Here is a 25,876-nt window from a genome sequence, read left to right as displayed (position 1 = left end):
CCGATGTAATCCCGGATTCAGCACTCAATTTCGTACGTTACACGGCGATTTCTACGAAGCATACTCTTTACTCTTAACTGTATACGTGCATGAAGTTGCCTTACACAACCCCGGAACTCCTATCCACTCACTTTCGCATCCCCTCTACACAGCTCCAATCCTATTTTATTCTCAACATCTCTACATCTCTGGTACACGGTGGTGTTCTCATCCCCATCTCGTTTCTGCTCGCCGACTCCTTGGTATTAGTCCTCCTATCCTATCCCAGAACTCGCCATCCAGAAACTCCAATTCCCTTCTATTCTCTTTATTCGCGATCTCACTTCATTTCGGGCTCTCGACCCCGCGTTCCTAGTCCCTCTTATTCTTCCCTATCTCTTCATTTCACCCCATTGGTGCCTCCACACCCATACCTGGCTCGCTCTCATTCTCCGGGAGGCACTTATACCTACACTCGGAACCCCGACGAGCTTTCTACTCAGAAACTATAGTCCGCAAACCACCCCGCGGCTCCTTTACCACTCTATGTATACTCGGCCATTTGTTTTACCTATATAATGGATGGAGATATAAGAAATAAGTGTGTATGCAAGCAACAAATGTGTGAGTATGGGCGACATATATGTAATGTACTCGGAAGGAGGTGGGACTATACTCTGCTCGACTCTTGCTTGCGTTTAAATTAGATTAGACAAGTTAGTCGATGTGTCGATTAAAAGTAACAATCTTCCAGATTTACCAACAAAATTATTTCTCAATGAAAGTTATTTCTCTTGTTAAAAGTTTTTACACTGATAAAAAATTTAACTTGGCTCAAAAGCAAGAATCTTGAACCAAAAATACTATTTTGAAAAAAATTAATTTCTTCGATTTATAAATTATGTATTTATTAGTCTCAATTTAATAACTCTGCTGGCTTGACCTCTTAAAAATAATAAATAAGTCCTGAAGTTTGAACAGTCAGAATAGACACAAAAGACTAAACGGAACACACAAGAATGACAGTAGAGATCAGGTGTATAGTCTGGACAGTACACCATGGCATGATGATCACGAAGCGAAAGCGAGTGTACTAGCAAGCGTACTGAAAAGCGGTCGGGAATCGAGTGTAGTAAAGCGCTCGGTTAGGATAGAAACTCTGGGAGGGGCCATAAACAAGTGCTTACCGCAATCTAATGCGTCTGTAATGGGTTGAAACGGCAGTATCTCCCCCAGTGGTCCCACTTGCTCCCGCGATTTAATTACTATGTAAATGTCGCATTCCCCAGCCTGTCCGCCATGCCGGCGTGTACTCACTCCACACACAAAGCACACAACACACAGTTTTCCAACACCACCAGCTTCACCCGCCTTACCGAAGAGTGCCGTAACCGTAACCATATCTGAGAGCGCTGTCTCCTGTCTTCTGTCTCTTGCATTGTGTTTGGATGTCCCTTGAATAGAATATCACCTCCGCTAGTACCTCTTCTTCCTCTGCTTGGGATCCTCTTCTTCCCGTGCCGCTGTCGCCCGATGTCCTTAATTACTTTATACGTTATTATAGTCCACCAGCACGTCACCCCCTCAACGGTTGCTGGCCGGCCCTTCCACTAATATCCTATGCCTTACATTCTTGATCTACAATCTAGTTTAATATAATAATATAAGCTGTACCGCTCGACCCAACACTCCATTCTCTGTCTGCATATGTGTCTATGTCCATGTGTTTATATTCTAGAGTGCTTAGTGTATAAATACCGCATCACAGCCTGATATCTATACCAAAAAAAAATTTTTTCTTGATAATTATTGAGATCATATTTTCTGGTCTGTAGAAATGGGCAAATTGATCAGTGAAAATTTTATTTAATTAAAAATTAATTAAAAAATTTCTTGTTTTTAAATTAATTTTTTTAGTTTAAAAAATTCGAAATTTCTACATTCTAGAGTATATTATCTTGAAATTTAATCAAATTTTTCACTAAAAGCCACAATCCTTCTAAACTAAGAGTAATTTGCGCATGAATAAAATTCTGTAGGTTTTATTTAAAAAATTTTCTATTTAAGACAATAAATTTCTCCAGAATAATTTTCTTGGTTTGAGATTTTCTCTTATGAATCAAGTTAATTTTTTTATCAGAACATCAATATGTGTATACACATGTATACACATAACACTTGGATCTATCAGTAGATAGATTCCACGACATGCTGGAAAATTGAATAGCAAATCGTGCAGCTTGACTTGGATATCGTCCAAGGATAACAGACGGCACTTTTTTTAGAAATACATTTCTTTGCTTTGTGTTAGTGAAGTGAAAATAATTGAGCGTTATGATCTAATGAGACCCCATCACGGGTTATGATGACCGATGAGTCAATTACTACCACAATAATTATCAGTATCACGATAAATTTTTTTTTAACTAATAAAAAATCTTGAATTAATTAATCTCACAAATCAGAAACTTTTTTGGAGCACCAATCGGAGCTCCTTAAATAAAATGAAACGTAAAAGTCCCCGTAGAGTTGCAGCAATATAGAGTACAGAGATCAAGCTTAAACTCTTTATCTTGTCCAAATGGTCAGTGGCTGTCCTCAGTTGTCCGATAATGCGTTGGAGGCGGTTGAGAGTGAGAGACACATGACTAGACCGCACTTGGGTCACTCTGTCGACGTTAATGTGTTCTACAAGGGTGGTTGAGGAGCAAGTAATTTCAAACCGATTTATCTTATATTTTTTACGGAGCCTCTGATTTTCGATGTAAAAAATCCTCGAGTAGAAAACAGGATTAGATTGATAATTTTATTAAACAGAGCCATAAATAAAATAGTGTTGATGAAAAAGTAACACTATTTATTTTTAATTTCCGATAGAATATAATACGGGGGTGCTTTTTGTGGACAGACGGGAGTCGCCGATGAACATTGAGTAAAAGAATGGACCGCATATAGCTGATACGATAGGAGAGGGCGTGTTGTTTTGAGGGGAACAAGTTGAGCGCAATGATGCCAGTGTATGGAAACATTGAGTTGAGTTTCGAGAGCAGGGTGGTTATGGAAGAGCGAGAGAGAAAGGGATGGTTCAGCAGCATGGTAGGGTGCGTGAGTTATGAGTGCTCTGTGATATCAATGCATCAATTTGGCTAAACGAAGGATTAATTTAATAACAAGTCAGCAGCGGGGGCATCGCCGTGTGATCTATGGAGAAGGGAACTACTGTAAACCGATATACAGCTTACACCTACTCTACGTATTGTGTGTATGACTAAATTATGTGTATAACGTCAAGAGTTTGCATTGTTGGTTTGCTGTTGTATATAAAACACATGTGTCGAGTATTGGTGTGAGTTATTTACAAATCTGGATAAATCTCTGCTAAACTTTTTGTTTTGAATTACAAAATGTGATTGACTACCGTTCATTCGTGGCAGAGTTTTGTTATTTATGGAATTTATTTATCGACAGAATTAAGGGATTGAGTTTTTATTTTTTGACACTAATTGGGAGAAATTTAGGGGAAGATTTATTTGATATTTAATTTTGAGTTATTGGCGCACTGAGTTTTTTTAAATTTTTTTTTTAGAAAAAGATAATATTCTTGCAATTATAAATAATGTTTAAAATCACTAAAAAAAAATTTTCTTCTAGTTTTTTTGTATAAAATCTGAACAAGTTAAGGCCTTTAAGACAACGATAAAATTTTTCAGAAGTTAATTAATGGAAGAGATAACGGTGAAAAGAGCTTAACAACCTTTTCAGTGATAAAAGCTTTTAAACTTTGTTCAACGAGTTTTTAAAGCACGAAAACGCTGCTTTCTATTAAACTAACTTCTGATTTCTCATTAAAATAATTAAAATTCTGTAGGATTTGTTTCTAGTTTGTGATGAAAGCAATCCGATATAAATAAATATCAAAAATAAAATTATTAACAATCAAAAATTCGAAATAAATTATCAGCTACAGGACACTGAACTTAATCGCAAAAACTTTTAACAATCCAGTTAAATGAATATCTAAGATAAGAGTAGTAAAATATAAAAAACACGTTACTAAAATAAATTACACTGCACATTAAAACTGAATGTACTCGAGATGGGTAGTTAAATTCAGTGTGTAAATGAATCAATATAAAATTATAATAAAGCATTTATAGCAATAATAACTTAAGGCGTGAGAGAATAAGATGAGAATAATATTAAAGGGGATAAAGTAACGCATATCAGTTTCATCGTGGCGTAATGTTACTAAGCGACAACTTCTCTCGCACCCTCTTCTTCTCTATCTGTCAAGCCAATTAACCGTTCTGATCCCCAAGTCAACCAGTACAGGGTGGTCGATGGGGGTCGTCAGTACACTCTAATACTGTAAAAGCGTACTGAAGCAGTAGCTTCCAGCTTCCTTTTCTAACTTTCTTTTCAACCCCCGATCCCGATACTCCAGAAGAGTCTCTGTAGGGTGCAGATTGCTTTCTCACTTCGGCAACACTGAAAGCTCATATTATACGTACTGCTTAAACGCACCCACAGAACTTGCTTTATCATGGTTAGGTACCTCGCTTTCTCTCTTTATTTCTGCTCGTTATCCGCCCCTTCGTCTCTCACAGGCGATATCGGTCGGCGGGTTAGCTTCGATAACATCTAACACGCGTGTTAGAAAACACCGTGATTACTATACGTTAAAACTTTAAAGCTGGAACACACATTGGATTTTAGACTAAAAAGTGTATCTCTTCCCGCAAAAATATCCCATCTCGATGGGACACGAGCGAGCTTATCTCCACCAGGCTTATATAAGCCGTGCCATTTCGATCTGCTCTTCCACACCCGCACTTTTACATGTATGTATACAAAACTATAGAATACGATACTTTAAAGTCTGATGCGGGGTTCACGCGAATACCACCGGCCACATTATTTCCATCCATATCCGTATATAACGGATAGTTTATAGCACTTGGCCTCAGCATCAGCATCAGTATCATATATGTATGTTAGATATATACATCACCAGCAGCAAAAGCAGGACAGAAACAGAAGCAGAGAAACGGCTAGTAGAAATGCCCCGAGTTTTATCCCCTTTGGTATAAACATGACGGGTTTTATTGTTTGACGTTTTGTTATCTAATTGGTCGTTACTCGGCGCGCCGCGAGACTCATTTCATCATTTTACGTATATATATATATATATATATATATATATATATATATATATATATATATATATATATATATATATATATATATATATATTCCATTTAATTTCATTTCGTTCGAAGCTGCATCATCATTTTGCTCATTGTTGTATCCCTTTCGATGGAGATATAATATATTATCTCTGGTGAAAATAATTTGGGAATTACGGTACTAGAGGAACTTCATTTGCATAGTGTATTTGAGTTCAATTGTTGATGAGAAGAGTTTGAATAAATTTAATAGAAGTAATTTATTAATTAGATAATAGTGGCTTGATATACCTAGACATAATTTTTCAACGGATTGAATTTAAATAATTTTTTTATGAATTTTTTTTTTTGAACATAAAACTTATAGCCGTATAACCATGCAATTTATTTTCTGCCTCAGCAATATAGTATCTTCCGATTTCAATTTTTTTATTTTGGTGATTTTATATAAACGACTAACGAATTTATATTTGTATATACGCTTGGTAACATCAACTCTTCTAGTAGTAGAGATAAAACCTCTGAATTCAATTCTATTCTATTACAATTCTGTTCATTTGCCAACGGTTCAATTAATTTCAATCCAACAACACCCGGAGATAAATGAGGCTTTTGTTTCATTTACACAACAATGACGCTTTCACGAGTTTAGTTTCAAGCGTACCAGTACCAATGGTTGTAATGGTGCCGGTGGCCAGCAGATACCCGGCATACAATCCACTAACGAGCTTTTGGCGTCCGGATGTCGCTCATATATCCAATCATTGTGTACCAATCAACGCTTCCATTAAAAGCTTTACCAATTGCTCCTGCATTTGCAACAAAATTTTATCCCAAATGACACACAGGTTAGGTTTAGTCATTTGTCCTGATATATGTATATTGTGATATCAAATCAAGATACTACATCCTCTATTCTTTATATACTGTCTAAATAACCTCACATACCGTTCCAAATACTCACATACATAGGTATAGCTTTCTTGAAAATAAAGATACGATAGTCTTGGGATGAAGAAAGCCAAGAAAGATAATAGCTGAGAAGCAAAAGCTCCAGCACGCAGTCAGCAATATCATAAAGTAAGTTTGTGGCGTGGATGGCCGCCGTGCGCTTATAATAGACAATAACCACGATATACTGCCTCATTCAGACACCCTTGGAAAACATAGAATACAGTTACCCAGCTTCTGAGGATAATTTAACTCTTTATCCAGCAGAGTATTTCCGAAATATAAATGCTAGTGAGCCATCATTTTCAATAAACTTACGATATTGCCCATAGAATTGCTGTTTTTTGATTAATTACACTGTCATACGCGGATAAGAAATGCACGCGGTGTTATTTCACAGGATAAAAAACGATAAAAATAACTGGATTTGTGTGTGGATGTATCTATGTACAAGTGGGTTGGAACACGTTAAAATGAGGAGGGTAGAATGATAAAAATGGAGACAGAAGGAGCGAGAGAAAGCTACCCGGAGGCTCAGAGGACCAGAGAAAGACCAGGAGAAACGGAAAGGGAGAAAAAGCTAAACGCGTGGAATCGCGAGGCTATATTTTACATAGGATTGGGGTTGAAACCCGGCGCGCATCGACGTTTGATATTTTTATGCGGTGGCGCCACTGCGTCGAGATTTACGAGGCAGATATGTGATCACAAAATGGCCGACAGTAAATCAAATATGGTGCATCGGGAAAACATCCGGCATTATTATTGGGACTTTTATTGGATTCCCGAGGCAATAAAGCAAAACGCATGACGTTATTTTACAATACCTTCATATATCCATCTTCTTTACTGCATGATTAGGCGCTGCAATACCGCGGTGCTCCAGCGACCCAGACATTTCATTCGAGAATTAAATGCTTTTTTCTTTTGGTTCTAGGATAAAAAATGAGTAATCTTCTTTGATCGATTCTTATCGGTTTTATAGACATCGTCTTTCGTTTGGACAACGAACATGGAACAAAACTAGCTGAAAAAAAGTAAAATTTTTAAAAATTGCGAGTTGAAAAAATTAGAATCATTCTAACGAAAAACAGATAAAAAATACTTTGAATAGTAGATCAAAGTTCGAATTCAGATTGATAAATTTAAAATATCAGTTAGGAATGGAGAAGTTACAATTTTCTCGATTTCTATATTTCGATATATATATATATATATATATATATATATATATATATATATATATATATATATATATATATACATATATATATATATATATATACATATGATATAATTCAAATAATACCAAAAGGAAGTATTTTTTATAGCATCTCGTAATATAATCAATGCCAGAGAATATGTTTGTTGAGCAAACACAGTAAAAATATAAAAAGAACTAAACGAGACAAGAATGAGGACACAACATTGGTATCCGTGTCAGTTTGGAGCAATGTCTTCGGGGGTTGTTGTCTGAAATAACATCAGCCACTGCTGGACAGAATTCTACTTCTCTCTCTCTCTCTCTCTCTCTTTCTCACAGTTGACGACAAACTCAATACAAGAATATCAGATGAATTTTCACTTCGGCAAGCCGCTTCACAGGTGTCTGTGTTAGTTCAAAACTTTTTACAAACTGGCTCATTCTATTTTCTATTTTAATCCTGTTTTCTGTGTTTATTTTTATTTCATTTTAACTTTTATTATATTAAGATTTTTCTTGCTAACATCAACAAAGGCTGAAGATCTTCACCGTGGGACGAATGCCCCACTGTGTTAATGAATGTGTGGTCTACATCTAATATAAATTATATAACATGTAAAACGGATAAATAAGTCACTGCTTAGTTATTTTATTATTAAATATTAAATTAATAGTTTTTTTAAATGACACTTTTCACATCATTTATTTATGTGCTTTTTCCGGTACAAAACGCTGTAGCAGAATATTGTTGTATAATATATAATACTAACTACTTAGAGTGTTAATGTATAACAGCGATCACAACTGAAATATCTTTAACTGAATACAAATGGACATAATCTAAAAAGACACCAAATAAAATAACTCAGTGGTGAATATATGAATGGTCAATATAATAATAAATACTACACACAAGTTAAACCCGGCTTAAACTTTTCTTTGTCCATTCGAATTCGGTGTAAGCTCCTCCTACAATAATATAAACGTCGGCCGGAAATACTTTCGTCTTAGTTTACCATTGATGCATTGATTCATTCACTGATTTTTAACTTATGAAAGAAATGAGACGAGCTAGTCAGAAATACATCCACAATTACAGATACAAATACGAAAAAGTATTCCTATATAATGGAACTATCATTGTTATGTATATACAGCTTATGACGAGCTAGTCTCTTTTTGCCGTGTGTATTATTCTATTCTACCTTCTACCTAATATAAGACTCTATACCGCGTGCAATAGGGTGCATTATGACGATTTATGGTCGACAAATAAACCCTTGCATTGAGATACTTGCTAATGGTTTTCATTTTTTATTTCTTTTGAATATATTAAGAACCGGTCTTTGGAAACATCCATCATGGCGACGATTTATGGTATCATAAAAGTTGTTTAAAAAATTCCAACATGGAAAATTGTTTACACTAAAGTCTTATTAATTTTTATCTCTACGCGAAAATTTTTTCATGTCAATTTTTTAGTAAAAAATAAAATTTTTTTGAGCGAATAAAAGTTTCTTGCTTCAAGAATAACACAAGTATTATTAGGGAATTAAAACTACTTGTCACTAGATACAACAGGTAAATTTTGTGAAACGCGCATGGCTGTTAGGATGTGAATGCCTGTTTCACCATATACATGCAAACGTTAATCAGCGTCGGCGTCGGTCAGCAGAGTTAATTTTCACATTTACTGCCTTATTGATTATCTTCTTAATGCACATAGAACCAAAGAAAAAAATTACACACCTCAAAAAAAAATCGCCTTCTAGATAAATAGATTAAACCGGCTCGATTCTAACTACCGTGAAAATAACAAATTGAAAAAATGAAATCCCAAGTTTGTAGTCTGTCTCGGATATATTTGATGGCAATAAAAATGCAAGGTGGATCCATTATCATGCGGAGGAGTAGAGAGCAGCATACTAGCGGAGTAGCGCACGTTTGGAAGACACCGAACGAATGGGAAATGTACCCATTGGAATATTAAAATAATCTGTGATTACTTTAATAAATCAGAGCAGGATGAAAGTACAGGACAGGAAGAGTACCCTCTACTTCAACTCATTGGTCCTCGATCCTTGAGTACAGTAGCAGCAGTAGTTCCCGGGTCGTCAGTTTACTACTTGGAGTCCGGGCGGTCTGGGCTCAGCTTTCTTTTCTCTCTTATAACTTATAACAATATATACTTGTTCGTGCTCTTGAGCATAATCTCTGTTATATCTTCGCTCGCTCCCACTCACTCTTGGTTGTACTTTTCTGGTATTATATGGAGACTGTTGGAGTCATGCTTTAGCGAGGAGTAAGGACAGGAGTATGCCGACCGGCAGAAGCTGAGCCAGTCACAGATGTGACTGTACCCCTAATGAGCGCGCTATTTTTCACGAGTATTTTTATCCCGTTTATTGGCCGCCCGCTTCAACAAACTGTCGGCTGGTTATTAATCATCTGGCTCTTACGACTTTGAGTTTTATTTCTTCCAAGGATAAAAGTAAGAGGGCGACAAAGAGTAGACCTGTGTGATGATCATTCTTATACACCGATGGGGGGAACTAACTTCTTTCTTCCCCCTCTCTTTTGTTTATTATTATTATTATCATCATCATAAATATAATAATAATAATACAATACAATATCAAACCTGCTGATACTCCCGCGTGTTGCGTTCTTTAACGTCACTACAAAAATTAAATAACCCAGGTATAAACCCAGTGTATTTTCATTATTCACACCCTCTATGGAATACATCTATTTAGATATTAGTGAAATGCATCGCCCAGACCCAACAATTATCCTCCAATTTGTCTCTCATCCATCTTATCTATTTTTATTTCAGGTCCTTTTTATTAAAAAGGTATTAGAGCGAAAAAAATAACCGATTATATCTACTCAGATTGACGCTTCTCTTCAATATTGAAAAATATATTTGAAAAATGATTTTAAAAAATTCAAAGAAAAAATATACTTGATAAAAAAAATATTTTTCAGAGTATTTTCCTTCAAAAATTTTATATTCTTAGTTCGAACTATATAATGCTTGATCAAGAACAAATTTCTTCGTTAAAAATATTAAAAAAATTTTCAAATAAATTATTTGGTAACTCATTTTAAAACTTTTCAGAATTTTTTCGTTTTGACCCATCTAGGAATCCTAGCCCAGATTATTTTGACGTTTCTCTGACTCATAGCTTTTAAGAATTTTTCGTGAATTTTTATACATATTCTTGACTTTAATCTCAGTAATAATTCAAAAAATTATCATCCCTTCTTGTTCCAGGAAAATAAAATGAACTCTATTGACAATACTACTATCCTGTCAATTCAGTTTCACATGAATAATATAATACACACTATTCTTCTAGCACTAAATATCCTACACTCAAACTCTCTACGAGAATAGTAAAATAGTAAAACGGGATTAGTGAAGTTTGAGAGGAAAGAACATAAATTTATGAATGAACTCAGAACTACAACTATAAGGAATCTATGAATGAAACTGCAGGGATCGCATAACTATACACATACTCTGACAAAGTTAGTATATACAACCGTGTTATATCCTCGTCATTTCAACTTAGTTATAAATAAACGAGGGTGGCGCACCTGTCCTCAATAGCTACCGGAATTCAACAGTCAAATTTCGTCCTAAAAGGCATCACTAAGTTACTATGAATAGACCGAGTCACTAAGTCACGTCCGGTCAGTCCGTGGGATCGTCATCTTCGTCCTCATCCTCATCCTAGCGGTCTACTACTTACATATCACTTGTTACAAAAATACTATATATTTTACCCTTGACATTATTATGCACTAAAGAGATATTTTACTAGTATTTGAATGCTACAAATTAAATACTGAACCGCAATGTCACTCACTTTTGTGTGACTCAGTCGTCACTTTGAATCGATGGATTTTTAATTTTACCATTTAACCACTCACCATTTAAAATTTTTAAAACCCGAAAAAAATAAAATTTCTACGGTGTCATTCGGGATAATAAGTGTAAGATAGAATAACAATTATAGGGATTTCATTGTTATTGCTCCATTACATTTTTTTTCTATATTTATACCGCTATTGATGTTTAATTATTATCCAAACATTAAATTTCTTTTTAGGCGGCTTTATAATTTTAATATACATTGTTTAAAATAAAAAAAAATAATTAAAAAATCGAAAAAAAATCCCCAGGATAAGAGAGAACGCAAAAACTTTGAATTTTACGATTTTTAAAATTTTTTAGGAACTTTAAGGTAATTCTAAAAGACACTTTTTATCAGAATGGTTCTACATCTCAATTTTTTACTTCTTCGGTGGAGAAAATAATTAAATAAAGAGTTGAAAAAAATCCGTAACATAATAGAAAATTTTTTGAAAGCGGGAAATTAAAAGAATATTTAAAAAATATGTAAATAAATGCTTAGATTTATCCTAATTAAATAAAATAAATTTAATTATCTGTAACTTAAGCAACACCTGAGTTCCTCCAGTTGTTATACTTGTCACTAAAATAACAGCCGAATATCTTTTGTCAATTTTTCTCAGGCATTTATCTTGAAGCTCCTCATTATATAAATACCACTTTCATCTGTCACGAGTTCACATCTGTCGTAAATAATATGTCTCATAATCCTCACTCTGTGTAATTGTATAAATTGTATTATTTTATCACTGACAGATTTAAATAGCTCTTATTAATATAAAATATTTTAAAACCATGGAATACCCAAACAGAAATTAAACAGGAGTATTTGTACTGCTTATTATCCTATCCACGGACGCTAGCAATAAAAATTCATATCCACACTGAAGATATATTTGTATATTTATAAATTAGATATTACATATATGTGGAGTATATAATACAAATGTATAAAGCCGATGAACAAGCTGCTCTCTGTAACGTCTATCGAGATATGGCCAGACGGTAATAACTGAAAACCGTACAGTAATAATGTAATATATGTGTCATGATCGATGGAGGTGATTGAGTCGTAATATCGGTACTCGTAGCCTCGGCTATCGCGTAACCATCTGGCGCGTGGCACTGTTATTGCATCTCGCTAAACATATATACCTATATGACATAAATATATACACTTACATGTATTTATATACGGACAAGTTTGTGTGTTAACCGTATAAATTCATTAGAGCTCGGTAAACTAATATAATATGTTATAATCTGATCAATTTCCTTCATTGATAATCCTCTATCAAATATATCATTTTACCCTCGATTTATGATTTCATAAGTACGGGGTTCTAAATAAGGTGGATCGGGAGGAAATGAGTCAGCGGTTCTTTTAATTTCAGACAATTTTTCTGACAATGTTTTATGATTTAAAGGACTAACAAGAAGTTGAAAAGTATCAAACAATTTTACTTTATACAATTAAACGTTTACTTAGGAATTAATTGTATTAAATTCACTATAATATTAAGTGGCCAAAAATGGTCCTAAGATGACCAAAACCGATACTTCTACCCTACATTGACCAGAAAATAAAAAATATTTAATATCTACAAATTTATAGCCTATATTTGAGAGCGTGAAAACTTTAAACAGCCCGAACTTTAACTCAAAAAAATATTGATCAATTTATCTTAAATAGGAATCAATTTTTTTTTGTTTCACTTCAATAGAAAAAGTGTCACAAGTTCAGCAATTTTGGAGCTTGCGCCAGAGTAGTCAAAAAAATTTCACTGAGCCATCATTTCGTAAAAAAAAGTTTATGATAAAAATTCAAAATAATATGATTACAACTAATTATTTCCTTATAAGTACTATGATTTAATAAAAAATAAAAAATGACTATAAATATATTATATTTACACATACACTGATAAATTTGTTCAACCAATTAGTCATAGTTCAATACATCTAACATCCATTGGACGTTTGTTAAAATGTTTTTTCCAAGTTGACCCTCAAGTAAAGCAAAAGCAGTAATGTCATGTGTGATAGGTTTTTTTCAGATATATTTTCGCTACACTGTGCTATGACATGAATGAAATATATTCAACACGCTCCATATACCGTGTACCCGTTATTTGCTCGTCCTCATCCGTTTTCAACTCAATAGAAAAGCAAACAGCATAGTTGTGAGCTTTGTAAGTGAAAAGACTGACTCTGAGATGAGAGAGAGAAGAGAAGGGAGAAGTCAATCTGTGTGCTGAATGTACTGGCGTAGCTTAGTGTATTGTAAGTAGTATAGAGCTTGATATAATGACAGTGGAGAGGAAAGAGAGAAAGAAAGAGCTAGTGTAGCTAATACGTGATGATGACAATAGCCAAAAACTACAGCTGCTAAGTAAAGAGCCTGCATCTACGTCAGGCTGTCTATAACTTTTCTATGTCCTTCTTTCTTGCGCTCATTAAACAAACCCCAGTTATTTCCCTTTTATTATGTAAGAATGTCGCTGTTTATTTAACTATTTTTTTTTGTCGTTGATCCTTTTGTCTCGCGGATTACTGGCTTAAGTTATTGCTATTACTTAAAAAAACGTTAAAACCATTTACACTGTATAAATTTCAGTGGGTATCATTTGAGACGCTGCCTCTACTTCATCACGCAAAAGTTGCTTCTATTTTTTTTTTGTATTATTGATGGTGGAATTAATAAAGTGAGGATTCGAGGATGACGGATATTTATCATAGAAAAAGTTCAAGGTGAAATGGGAGTATTTGTTTAATAATAAAATATCCATTTTTTAAATTTAAGCCTACTCAGATTTGAATCTATTGTTAAGAAGTTTTTTTTTCTGAAATAAATTGAACACATTCATCAATGTTTTTTTTTTTTTTTTAGTCCAAACAAAAATTCAAGACGATTGTAAAATTGAATTTTGATATTATAAATTATTTTGGGGTAATATAGACGAAGCTTTTAAATTTAAAAGCTTACTATTAATTTTAATGGTAGTTAAATTCTAATTAATTTAGAAAAATTCAAAGTTTTATAAATTATAAAGCACGTCGCAATGTCTCATATTATTGAATAATATTAAATTATGATTGTACAACATTAAACGAAAATGTATTAAATTAATTATTACAAATTTTCGATAACGAATGATTTATCAGTAAAAATATATATATATATATATATATATATATATATATATATATATATATATATATATATATATATATATATATATATATATATATATATATATATATATATTATTTTCCGAGCAATGCTTGGGATGAATATACGTATATGGAGATGTATCTACAGAGTTTGTGTGTGTTGTAATATATAGTAGAAGTAGCATAGAAGGTAACGCGGGTTTGTGATACTGACAATAAATTATGGAGGTACCGGGTAATAATAATGTGGCAAATAGCGTTAAATATGGTCGGTTGTGACAGAGCTAATAGGGGAGGAGGGATTTCATAGCTCGTTTTATGAAAGGTATACCTTGCACGCTTCGATTTTAATTCAAACACTATTTGATTATAATTTATAATAAATCTAAATAAAATATCTAATGAAGATTGAATTAAAAATTTGAATAAACTTGCTAATTCTCTATTCAAGTTGTTAAAATGAAACTAAAAATTTAAAAACAGCGTGTTAATGTTTGTACAAAACTATTCGATGGGAATAAATAGTAAATCTGTTATGAATTTAATTATAAGCTATTAATTTAAGAAATGGTGAGAAGTACACAGCTTTAACAACTGGCAAGGTAATAAACTTTATGTCGGGCTAGGTACAGTACTTGGAGTAATTATTATTATATTTTTGGTTCAATAAGCAACCGAGCGACCCCTAAACCCGGTTCTAAATACTTATGTATATATTATAAGGCTTTTACACCCATTAAACATTTATATAGGCCTTGTATTATTGTAATTATTATTGTACTATTAAATTAATAATTTTTTTTCTTATTTTTAAGTTATAATTATTTTTTTTTCTTAATTATTATTATTTTTTTTTTTATTATTATTTGACGACCTAATTTAAAGCCCATTAAAAGTTACTAGTTAGGATATTTTAATACTCTGATATTTGGTTAAGATTTATTGGTTGTATATTTAAGAAGAGATACGTCAATTTTACAGCGCCTATTTATTAAAATAGTAATAAAATGCGCGTAAGTATTAAAATATATTATAAGCTGAAATTGAGTGATGGTACGTTAAAGTTTAAGTTATTTATAAATAAAATTTTTTTGTCGTAGGAGTTTTACAGAGGAATACTTTAAATTCTTTAGTATTATCTGTTAGTTTTAGCGTTTTATTGCCTGAGTTTAAATTACGGCAATAAATAAATCGTGAGTTGAATTTTTAAATTTGCCGTTTTATTATTATTCAAGTGATTTAAGTGCCACTGGAGGAACGAGTTTCATTTCAAGTTAAAGCCTGACATCTTTTGTCGTAATTTTATATTAAATTAAATAATATTTAATTTTGCATGAGCCAGGGTGTCGGTGCTTTAGCGTCCGACATTTTGAATAATTGATAATCAAGGAAGCCCTTCAATATTGCATGCATATATATTAATTTACATACCAAATGTATAAAAAACTGCAACGGCAAGCTATAAAAATATTTAAAAACAATTAAGACTGATCATTATTAATTATTTGTTGGATTTTTGACGGATGTTTGCGGATGAAAAAAAATGCGACCGTTCCGGCCCGAGGACGCGTTCCATCTGGCGGTTAGAAAGAAGACTCCCTGGGCGCGGAGCGGGAGTTTTAAAATTTTCCGCCAGATGGCGCTAGTATGTTATTTTAAAAATATAACATGACACTGAAGTTGGCTGACATTTAAAATTATTTTAAAAATTTATAAAAATGAAATTATTAAAAAAAAAATTAATTAAAAAATTTCACATGTGAAAATTAATAAAAATTATAAGTAAAAATTTTTAAGCATTTTTTTATTGCAATTAATTTATTAAAATAATTTCTTAAATTAACAGCTGATTGCTAACTTCAATTTTATAAGAAAGTTCATTTTCTTTCCGTAATTTTCGGAGAAAAAAAAATAAAATTTTACATCAATCGATTTGATTGCTATAACGTGCGATAATTATGGCTGGCCGTGAAACATTTGATCTTTCTCCGCTTCAAAAAGAAATATTAGAACAACGTGCAGCAAGGCGCAATAAATTACGATATGAATATCTGAAACAAACTCAAAATCCTTATCGTCATGCTTTGGGTGTCGGAGGTATTGTCGTAAGTGTCAACAAATCCAACCTTACATTTATCTATTTTTAAATTAATAATTTGTCGAATAATTTTAATATTTTTATTTAAATATTATAAATTAATAATTACTGCATTATTTATTTGACATTTTATTTTTTGTGTGTGTTTTAATTGATTTTATTCTGTTACATAATATTCTGTTTTGAGTGTTATGATTATTATTGTTATTAATAAAATGATTATTAATTAAATCATGGAAATATTTTACTAAATAATTTTAATAATTGCAGGACGATGTCGCAATCAATCGCTTTATGTCAATGAAAGTAAGAGCAACTCATTTTTTTAGACCAACTGTTAAAAACGCCGCGTTCTTCTGGGGAGTGATGATCGCACCAATATTAGTTTCTACATACTTTCTCCGAAAATCAAGGGTATGAATTAAATATTAAATTTTCATTAATATATTCTGTCACAAAAATTTTTACTAAACATATTTATATTGTCCTTTAACAGATGGCGAAGGAAAGTAAGTTGAGATCTGGTAAAGTAAGCTACCGAGACCGTGACTTTGCGTGTAATTAAACATTTTTTGTAGGAGTACAGATATATATAATATTAATTGGGGAAAAATAAATAAAAGTAGAACTATTAAAATTATATACATAAAAATTTAATTATTGTTTATTCTCTTTTGCTAACTTTTAAATATACAATAATAGATTATTATTATAATTATTGTTTATCACTTAAAGGTAAAAAGTAAATATTTATTTCTCATCGAGCTGTTTATCTCGGGCTATTACAGAATCATCGAATTTAACCATGTACGTTGTTCCTTTGTGCCAGTGGGCTGTGACTTTTGCCGGCTGGAATAATTTTTTACTATTAGTAATAATTAATAATAATTATAATAATTCTGGAAATCTGGAAAAAAAACCTTTTTTACTTACAAAGCCAGAATCACATAATACAGCTTCAACAATACCAGCAACAAATGACGCGCAGTTCAAGCTACCTTTATCTTTAGGCACCGATACATATTTATTGACCAACGATTCCTTCTCGATGATGTAGTAAGTCCTTTCATCGTCATTAGCATGTTCCAACTTATCAGCTTCACGCCCAAACAGCGACTTCCACAGCGTACTTTTAACGAAAAGCAATATGTTAAGTAATTTTATTTCACGCTTTCCATTTTTATCTCGCATAATCAACAAGTCTGTAACTCGGTGACCAACATCTGCTCCAAATTCTGCTAATCTAAAATATTTAAACAATAAACATTTTTTATTAAAAAATAAAATCACTTATGTTTGTATTTATATTTAATAATTATCTTGTGAATTATTGACATTTTTGAAGATATAAGCTCATCCCGATGTTACACTCATCAAGAGCTTTCATTTGAGTACCCACATCATTTTTTCATATATTTATATATATTATATATATGTATATATGAAAAATATATAAAAATGCATGTGGGTACTCAAATGAAAGCTCTTGATGAGTATAACATCGGGATGAGCTTATATCTTTAAAAACGTCAATATTTAAGAAAGTACAGTGCAATTTAACAAAAGTCATGGCAGTCACATAGTTAATTATTAAATAAGTAAACAATAAACTTGACTCACTTGTTTTGTAATTCAGGTACGGTATAAACACGGTTTTGACAATATTGAACTAATTCAGAAAATAGTAGAGCATAACAACTCAAACTAACCTCACCTTTGCCTTTACTTAATGATTTATCAATAATACTTGTTCTAGGGCGTACCGCCGATATTGTTATATTATTCATATTCATTTTTATTAACTATGTAAACAATTTAACCTACTTTCTTAATTTTAATTTATCTTCTACAATAATATTTGTACAATTATAAACTACCAAGTTAAAAAAGCGCAAGGTTTTTATTTAGCTGTCACAAGTCAGCTGTTTCACATTTCAGATGGCGTTTGACTTTGACAGTTACGAAAAAACCTCCCATCAGATAAATGATTTATTTTTTTAACGTTTAATAATAAATATTATTAAATAATAACAGAAAATATTAATAAATATTTTTAAAATGTCTGGACCACCGATAAAACCTCCACGAGGTATAAAACATACCAAGGAAACAGTAAGTTTTATTCGAATATTTTTATTAAATAAATTCACACTTATTTAGGTTATAAATTTTTTTTTATTGATTATTGATAATTGTTGGTTAATAATTAAAAATTATTTAATAGAGCGGATTGTTGATATCTGTAATACGAGCACTGTCAGCAAGTGAAACAAATGAGCAAAGAGAAGTTGAAAAGGCTAAACTTGAAAAGGAATACAAACGGAGTGATCAAAAGCTTGATGAACTGGTATCATTGCATGATCAAGATCTTACTGAAGTTATGAAAGTATGTAATTTATTTTATTTAAAAAATATTAAATTTTTAATCAATAATTTATTTATTACACAATTGATTATAAAATTATTTCATGGATATTTTGATAAGAAATGAAAATTCCAGTATTTGATAAAATTTATATTATTAAGAGAATAAATAAAATTTTGTAGGCAATGAAAATGAAGTTAGCCGAGATTTCAAAATTTTTAGAAATTTTTTATTTAAAAAATTTCAATTGAGTAATTAAAAAAAAATTTCACCTGTAAAAAAATTGAAAAACTATAAGTGTAATTTTTTAGTTGTAATTTAATTAATAAAAAAAAAATCAAAAATTTTCAGACGTTTGCTAACTTCAGTTTTAATCTTAAAAAATATCAATTGTTAAAAAAGTACAGTGCAATTTAACAGAATTTATTATTTAATAAAGCAAAATTTTATTTATTTATAATTCACAATTGCAAGGTTGCTAATAATTATTAATTATGTTAAACAAAATATGATGTTAATAAAATAATTTTATTTAAATAGATATTCAGTAACTTATCTGAAAGAGTTACGTCATCACGAGAAAAGATTCACACAGTAAAAGAAAACCTGAATGCTTGTAAACAATTACTGAGATGCAGACGTGAAGAATTGATGAAATTATGGCTGGAAGGCATTGAGCACAAGCATGTACTGCAATTACTGAATGATATTGACCAGTTGAAAGAAGTGCCGGCAAAATTAAGCAATTATTTGAACAAAAAATTGTACCTCCATGCGACCCAGCTGCTGGTCTCCGCACTGTCAATGGGTGATGGTAGTTTAGAAGGAGTTGAAGCACTGAGAGAAGTCAAGACAGAGTTGGAGGCAAAGAAGCAGCAGCTTCAGTCTAAATTGTTGGAGGAATTGACGAGACACTTGTACGTCGAAACTACCCGGGAGGTTTTGTTGAAGAGACAAGGATCTGGTCGCGATTTTCAGCGCAGTAACGAGGCTCGCGGATCCAGAGGCAATAAAGTGAAACGCGCGTTGTTGGATGTCAGCTATCCTAACGGTCAGTTGGCGCGGGGACTTAATGCTCAGCAAGAAGACTTGACAAACATAATTGAGGATGAAAATTCATTGAATCCAGAAGAAAATTCCGAGCATTTTATTGCGATTATCATTGAATGTCTGGCATTGTTGAATAATATTCCCGACGCAGTCGAAGTGATCAAGAGCAAGATGCAGAATGAGTTGTTGAATATAATTGCGCGTACTTCGGACTCAATAAAAGCTAATGCTGATAAGATGATGCCTAAATCCGATGTCAGTGGCGTACGTATAATCAATCACGCTGACGGGGATGAGAATAATGGTCAGTTGGCGTTACTTGAGTTACTCCAGACTATTTTTGATCAGTTTAGAATGATTGCTAACGCCCATTCAATGGCGTTACGAAGTTTCTCTCATGTTTCCAAAAAGTACAACGTCGATGTACGATTGTATGAGATGCCAGATGTTTGGAGTAAAATACAAGTAGTCTTACAATTATTACTGACAGAGTATCTTGATATACAGAATGTTGTGGATCGACCGTTTCAGCCGACTAATTTTTCCGAATCATCTGTTGACATTAATGCTTACTTTGCAAAGCGTAAACCTCAGAGACAAAAAAATGGGTCTTTGTTTAAATTTGACTTTTCTTTACATCCTAAAACACTTAATACGTATCTGAAGGATCAGAAACTCAGCAATGCTAATTTTATAGTAAGTATATTTTTTGGTAATTATTTACGAGTGGGGTCAACCCCATTTTTGGCTGTAACTAGATGAAAAATTAACATTTTCAAATTTTTTTTTATTCTGCTTGTTTTTATGGCGCATTTATGATAAAAAATGTCGTGAAAGAAAAAAATAAAAATTTGGATATTTTCAAAAAAAAAAAAAAATACATCAAATAGAAATTTCGTTTAAAAAAATAAAAATTAAAATTGTTAAGCCCACTTGTAAATATTTAACATTTTTTTTCATTTATTTTTGATAGATCACTAAAAATAAATAATAAATCATTTTTTTTTAGGACAATGCATCATTAAAAATATCAAAACGGCTGGTATGTGAACCAGACCCTAAAAATATAACATTTATATTCCGTCCTATGATGCAATTTATCGAAGAAATAGAACGCGCATTAGAAATCCAACCTGGTAATTTTTGTACACTAAATAGTTTTATAGCCGACTACATAAAGGAAGAGTTTCTGGGCCGACATCACATAATGGTAGCAACGACAATTGATGCTGCAACAAAAGCATCGGACGCTTGGCAAACAATAACACCACCAGAAATTATGAAAGACTTGGGATTAACGCGACCGCTGTTACAATCAACAGTAAAAGTCGAGCAGTGTATAGCTGAGTTGAGGGCGCTTATGATTGCTCTGCCACTTCAGAGCGAACATTTTTGTACTCTGGCGCTTAACATTCTCCACAATTATCGGGAGACTTGCCAATCAGCGTACCGCAATATAATACAATCGGGAAATGAGGATAGAAAAATCTGTTCAGCGGCTTGGTTGAAGGACGACGACATCAGCAGGTTCATAAAATCACTGCCTAACTGGGACAATATGAAGAGTGAAACTACGAGCGATAAGCGTGGGAAGATAACCTGCGGATGGTCAATGCGGCGCCAGGAGACTCAGGAAGAAGAAAGCCCTGAAGATGTGAGACAACGAAATTTGCGAGAAGCTGAAATTCTGGCGAGCAATTTGGGTGAGGGTGGAATTAATTCAAGCGAAATTTTATCTGACGTTGGTCAGCTTCGTTGTCTGGCACTTTTGCAAGAAAGTGTTGAGTGGTTTGCTTTGTCAATACGCTCACTTACTGCTGAATTGCAACAATCTAAAAACAGCAATGACAATCAAACACTTTTACCACGTGTTTCTGACTCGCTTGTGGAACTGCTCGAGCAAGTCGCTGTTGAGTTTGAAGAACTTGCCAACACATGTATTCTTCTGCTACACCTCGAAGTAAGAGTACAGTGTTTCCACTACTTATTGCCTCGTGGAGAGTACAGTCATCTGTGTGATGGTGTTCAGGACCCTCAGGAGGCAGATCCGCGTGTTCAAGAACTCAGTCGTGTTCTGCAGAACATCGACGAGTCACTGCAGTCTACTCTGCACCCCAAGAAGACAAAATATATATTTGAAGGCCTTGGTCATTTGATAACTAAAATATTAATCACTTCCGCGCAGTATATTGATAAAATAGACAAAAGTGGGATCCAACGTATGTGTCGAAATGTTTTTACACTCCAACAGACACTCACTAATATAACTATGGCCCGCGAACTGGCGCTGGATTATGCAAGACAATACTTTGAACTTTTTTATGAAACACCTGAGGATATTTTGAATAATATACTTGAAAATGGACCACAGTTTTCTGAGCTGGAGTATATTAATGCTTTTCAATTAATTGCTAGAAGTCAGGCACAACACTCTTCTATAAGTAAACAATTAGAAAGGTTATCTGAGATTCTAGGTGAAATTGGAGCTACTGTATAGTTTTATCGTTAGTTTATATTATTAGGGTGTGCCAAAATGCTACTTTCTTGATGGAACTCTTAAAATTGGAATTTTAAGACAGAAAAAATTTTTTTTTCTGGAAGTTGCATTTTGGCACACCCTATTATATTATATTAATATTAATAAATATATTGTTGATTAAAATGGTAATAAAATTGTTATCAAAAATTATTTATTACTTACAAAAAAAAACTTTATAATTAATTTATTAATTTTTAATAAAAAAATACTCTAACGTGAAAAATAATCTTCCATTAATGTAATTGAGGTAGTAACAGAAAGTATTTTTCAACAATAAATGTTATTTTGATTAATCAGAATCACTGTTGTAGAACTGAGTTGGTTTACGAACACCTGATCGTTGAGTTGATGTCATAAGTTGACTTGGTTGAAAGAAACGATCATTACCATTGTTAGATGTCTAAAATTATTAGCAAAAATTATTTAGACAAATTTAAAAATAATTAAAGCGATTATTGGATAAGATTAGTACCTGGTTGTTTCTAGCCTGAGTACTTATCGTCAGAGGACTTCTGGCTGGAGAAGCAGCAGCTCGTCCCCTGCCACCACGTGCTGCACCGCGGGCTCCTGCTCTAGCTCTTGTTCCTCTTCCACGCCCACGACCGCGAGTAAGCACTGGCATAGGGTCATCCACGTTGTCTAAATCTTGTACATCCATCAGGTCTGATGGCACATTGGCGATGCTTCCATTAAGTCTTTCCCGTTCTGCCCTGTTGTCCAACATTCCTTTAACTTGATTTATTTCATCAGTCGAATTTTTAGCACGTTCTGCTCGGAAGATTCTTAATTCTTCCTCGTATTCTGCGCGATTCAACTTTATGTCACGAGTCTCAAAGTGGTCTAATGTCTTCTTTACTTGGTAACTGCAAAAAATATTTTTATAAGTAAAATTTATTGAATAAATAAGTAAGAAAAAATTAAATTGATAGTTACTTGAAGATACTAAAAAAAGAATTATTATCATTGGCTTTTATGCATCTGTCTAAGGCTTCATTCATCCCCAGCAATGAAAGTATGTTTAGTTCAGTATTATTTTTTTTCAAACTATTTTCTACTTCTTTCTGAATAGCCAGTGACCAGTCTTTATCAGTCTGAAAATAAATAAAATTTTTTTTTATGAAATAATAATTTAATCATAAAAACCCATTTTATCATAAAAATACACTGGCCACAAAATTTTCCGTATTCTCTTAATAATATAGATGATCAAACTTTATATAAAAATACCTCGTGTTGAAAACACTCTGCTAAATCAGCAGCAGCCTCATTGTCATCAAATTCTAAAGACTCAAGCTTGAGGCCTCTTTTATCGCGTCTAAATAATATCAAGTCTTTAGCATTAGCAACTCTATCAGCGTACTTGCGCGTAATCCTAGAAAAGAATTTGGAGTTAAAAAAAGTAAATTTAATAATAATAAAAAAAAAAAAAAAAAAAAAAAAAAAATACCTACAGCATAGAGTCAAACATATGTATATCTTCTTTGTAAATAACTTTTAATCTGAGAAAGGGTATTTTTGGCTGATTAGGGTCGTCAGTAATGAGTTGTTCGACTTGAGGAAGCATCGTATTCGCTATATAATCATCAACGTATTCCAAAACACCTGTGGTTGAATCATCGCAATACCCTTTGTTAATAATCTCTGTAATGTCGATTGTGTCGAAGACTAGAGGTCTTACTGTTTGTAATTTTATAGCATCAATCAAAAAACGACCATCTTGGATTTTTAAAATCCCCACATGCTTCGGCTTAGATTCGCCTATCGCCATGGACGTTGCCACCGAACTCCCTGTAAAAATTTGTTTCATTATCACTTGTGATGATTGATTTTTTTTTTTAAATAAATTTTATTACCTGGTTGTGTGATATAGTACTTTTCATCATCAGGTAACGATATTAGTTCTGGTACAATACGACACTCGTGTTCGTGACCCCAGAAAACTAAATCAAAAAAGGATGGTAATTTATTTTCAGGTATACTTCCATGGCGAGTGTGTGTAGCGCGATTTTGATGTAATACCAAAATGTTAAAACAATTTTCAATGTTTTCAGGACGTAAAAATTTCACCTAAAAAATTTTAATGAAGATTAATTAAGGCAAATAAATTAATTGATAAATATCATTTGATGAGTGATAATTTATACCATATCATTCTTGAGTAATCTTGATAATCTCTGGTCTCCGATGTAACTCAAGCCATAAATAGCAATATAACTATCACCTTTTTTCAGTATCATAGGTGAAATAGTTATTTGAGTCAAATCTGATACTTTACCAAAATAATTAATCACTCCTGATGCTGCAAGTATGTCCAACGTGCTTGTATACTCGAAACCTATTAAAATATAGGTCAAATAAGAATTTATAAAAAAAAATTATTTCATGCAAAAATTTAGATCTTTAAACAAAAATTAACATAAAATCAAAAATAAAATTTACTTGGGTTATCATGGTTGCCATGAATTGTAAAAATTGGTAAACCAATGTTCAAATTTTCATTTTCAAAATTAAGTTCTTGTGTGATATTTGACAGTACTTCTGATGGATCGCTCAAAAATTGAAATTTTATTTTTCTGAAACAACGAAGCAATAATCAGAGTTAAAAATTAATAACTATAGTAAATAAATTTTTTACAAAATTAAATAAATATATTTACCGGTCACCGAAGCAATACTTTCGTAATAAATTAATACATCTCAAAACGACATTCTGTGATGGTGTGCTGTCATGAAATAAATCGCCACCAAGTAAAATAAAATCGACTCTTTTGGCTACAGCAATTTGTAGGATTTCTTCAAATGTAATAAAACTGTCTTGTCTATCAGCTGAAAAATTAATTAATAATCAGTTTTAAAAAAATAAAATACTCATCAAATGTCTAGTATTTTAATTGTTATAACGAATAATTAAATAGCGGTAATACTTTTTTTAGAATTGCGTTCTTCATAACCCAAATGACAATCTGTGGCAAGTAATATTTTAAAAACACTACTACTACCAGATGAAGTCGCCTCTGGTGTTGGTTCAGTCATTTTTAAGCAATGATTTTTTAATCACTGTATGAAAAATATATTCAGGTACTGTAAGTAATCCAAATCTAAAATTAATTATTTCACTGCACTTACAAATGTATAAATTGATGATCAACATCAGCTGTCTTGTGTCTTGTGGCTGTTTAAATACAACATGCACTGACACGCTTGTTTTGTTGTTTTTTTGTGATCTGTCGGTAACATTAAATAGAATTCTTATGGTAACAATCCCGCCATTTTTTATATTACTCTACAAATTTCGCGGGAACTTAAAAAGTTATACTTGTAACAATAATAATAGTAGTAGTAGTAAGAGAGGTTATGTTTTGTGTTATTGTTTACACACGTGACATTATCTTTAAAAATTACAAAAAA

The 25,876-nt window shown here is 32.4% G+C and overlaps 4 protein-coding genes across 4 annotated transcripts; 2 read left to right on the top strand and 2 right to left on the bottom strand.

Moving 5' to 3' along the window:
- The first annotated feature begins 16,310 nt into the window (after positions 1-16,310).
- Positions 16,311-17,171, top strand: Nd-b15 (NADH dehydrogenase (ubiquinone) B15 subunit). Its single transcript, XM_074240808.1, has 3 exons — positions 16,311-16,521; positions 16,785-16,928; positions 17,011-17,171. The coding sequence occupies exons 1-3, from the start codon at positions 16,375-16,377 to the stop codon at positions 17,077-17,079; spliced, it is 360 nt and encodes a 119-aa protein (XP_074096909.1). The 5' UTR covers positions 16,311-16,374; the 3' UTR covers positions 17,080-17,171.
- Positions 17,152-18,440, bottom strand: LOC141526056 (trafficking protein particle complex subunit 5-like). Its single transcript, XM_074240806.1, has 3 exons — positions 18,135-18,440; positions 17,448-17,757; positions 17,152-17,363 (listed from the first exon to the last, which is right to left on the bottom strand). The coding sequence occupies exons 1-3, from the start codon at positions 18,305-18,307 to the stop codon at positions 17,265-17,267; spliced, it is 582 nt and encodes a 193-aa protein (XP_074096907.1). The 5' UTR covers positions 18,308-18,440; the 3' UTR covers positions 17,152-17,264.
- An 8-nt stretch (positions 18,441-18,448) lies between these two features.
- Sec8 (exocyst complex component secretory 8) lies at positions 18,449-22,464 on the top strand. Its single transcript, XM_074240799.1, has 4 exons — positions 18,449-18,626; positions 18,739-18,900; positions 19,420-20,625; positions 20,939-22,464. The coding sequence occupies exons 1-4, from the start codon at positions 18,573-18,575 to the stop codon at positions 22,424-22,426; spliced, it is 2,910 nt and encodes a 969-aa protein (XP_074096900.1). The 5' UTR covers positions 18,449-18,572; the 3' UTR covers positions 22,427-22,464.
- Positions 22,465-22,602: 138 nt separating this feature from the next.
- On the bottom strand, positions 22,603-25,731 carry Mre11 (double strand break repair nuclease mre11). Its single transcript, XM_074240805.1, has 11 exons — positions 25,595-25,731; positions 25,393-25,525; positions 25,126-25,294; positions 24,908-25,041; positions 24,613-24,803; positions 24,322-24,535; positions 23,920-24,256; positions 23,696-23,840; positions 23,402-23,559; positions 22,941-23,331; positions 22,603-22,868 (listed from the first exon to the last, which is right to left on the bottom strand). Exons 2-11 carry the CDS (start codon positions 25,499-25,501, stop codon positions 22,758-22,760), a joined length of 1,959 nt encoding a protein of 652 aa, XP_074096906.1. The 5' UTR covers positions 25,502-25,525; positions 25,595-25,731; the 3' UTR covers positions 22,603-22,757.
- Positions 25,732-25,876: the final 145 nt, after the last annotated feature.

The sequence above is a fragment of the Cotesia typhae genome, unplaced genomic scaffold (assembly GCF_013202065.1).
Source record: "Cotesia typhae breed Kobodo isofemale line unplaced genomic scaffold, CoteBio_Ctyphae contig_33, whole genome shotgun sequence".
NCBI lineage: Eukaryota > Metazoa > Arthropoda > Insecta > Hymenoptera > Braconidae > Cotesia > Cotesia typhae.
Note: the sequence above shows the minus strand (reverse complement) of the source record. Positions and strands in the feature narration are given on the sequence as shown.

What these genes read in the sequence shown, in the direction of transcription:
- Nd-b15 (XM_074240808.1), top strand. Translation starts at nt 16,375, where the DNA reads ATGGCTGGCCGTGAAACATTTGATCTTTCTCCGCTTCAAAAAGAAATA. An exon ending in TGGGTGTCGGAGGTATTGTC is followed by an intron (nt 16,522 to 16,784) that starts GTAAGTGTCAAC and finishes TAATAATTGCAG; the next exon opens with GACGATGTCGCAATCAATCG. An exon ending in ACTTTCTCCGAAAATCAAGG is followed by an intron (nt 16,929 to 17,010) that starts GTATGAATTAAA and finishes GTCCTTTAACAG; the next exon opens with ATGGCGAAGGAAAGTAAGTT.
- LOC141526056 (XM_074240806.1), bottom strand. Translation starts at nt 18,307, where the DNA reads ATGAATATGAATAATATAACAATATCGGCGGTACGCCCTAGAACAAGT. An exon ending in GTACCTGAATTACAAAACAA is followed by an intron (nt 17,758 to 18,134) that starts GTGAGTCAAGTT and finishes TAAATATTTTAG; the next exon opens with ATTAGCAGAATTTGGAGCAG. An exon ending in TATTATGTGATTCTGGCTTT is followed by an intron (nt 17,364 to 17,447) that starts GTAAGTAAAAAA and finishes AAATTATTCCAG; the next exon opens with CCGGCAAAAGTCACAGCCCA.
- Sec8 (XM_074240799.1), top strand. Translation starts at nt 18,573, where the DNA reads ATGTCTGGACCACCGATAAAACCTCCACGAGGTATAAAACATACCAAG. An exon ending in TAAAACATACCAAGGAAACA is followed by an intron (nt 18,627 to 18,738) that starts GTAAGTTTTATT and finishes ATTATTTAATAG; the next exon opens with AGCGGATTGTTGATATCTGT. An exon ending in TCAGCAATGCTAATTTTATA is followed by an intron (nt 20,626 to 20,938) that starts GTAAGTATATTT and finishes ATTTTTTTTTAG; the next exon opens with GACAATGCATCATTAAAAAT.
- Mre11 (XM_074240805.1), bottom strand. Translation starts at nt 25,501, where the DNA reads ATGACTGAACCAACACCAGAGGCGACTTCATCTGGTAGTAGTAGTGTT. An exon ending in GATTACTCAAGAATGATATG is followed by an intron (nt 24,536 to 24,612) that starts GTATAAATTATC and finishes AAAATTTTTTAG; the next exon opens with GTGAAATTTTTACGTCCTGA. An exon ending in GTACTATATCACACAACCAG is followed by an intron (nt 24,257 to 24,321) that starts GTAATAAAATTT and finishes AAATTTTTACAG; the next exon opens with GGAGTTCGGTGGCAACGTCC.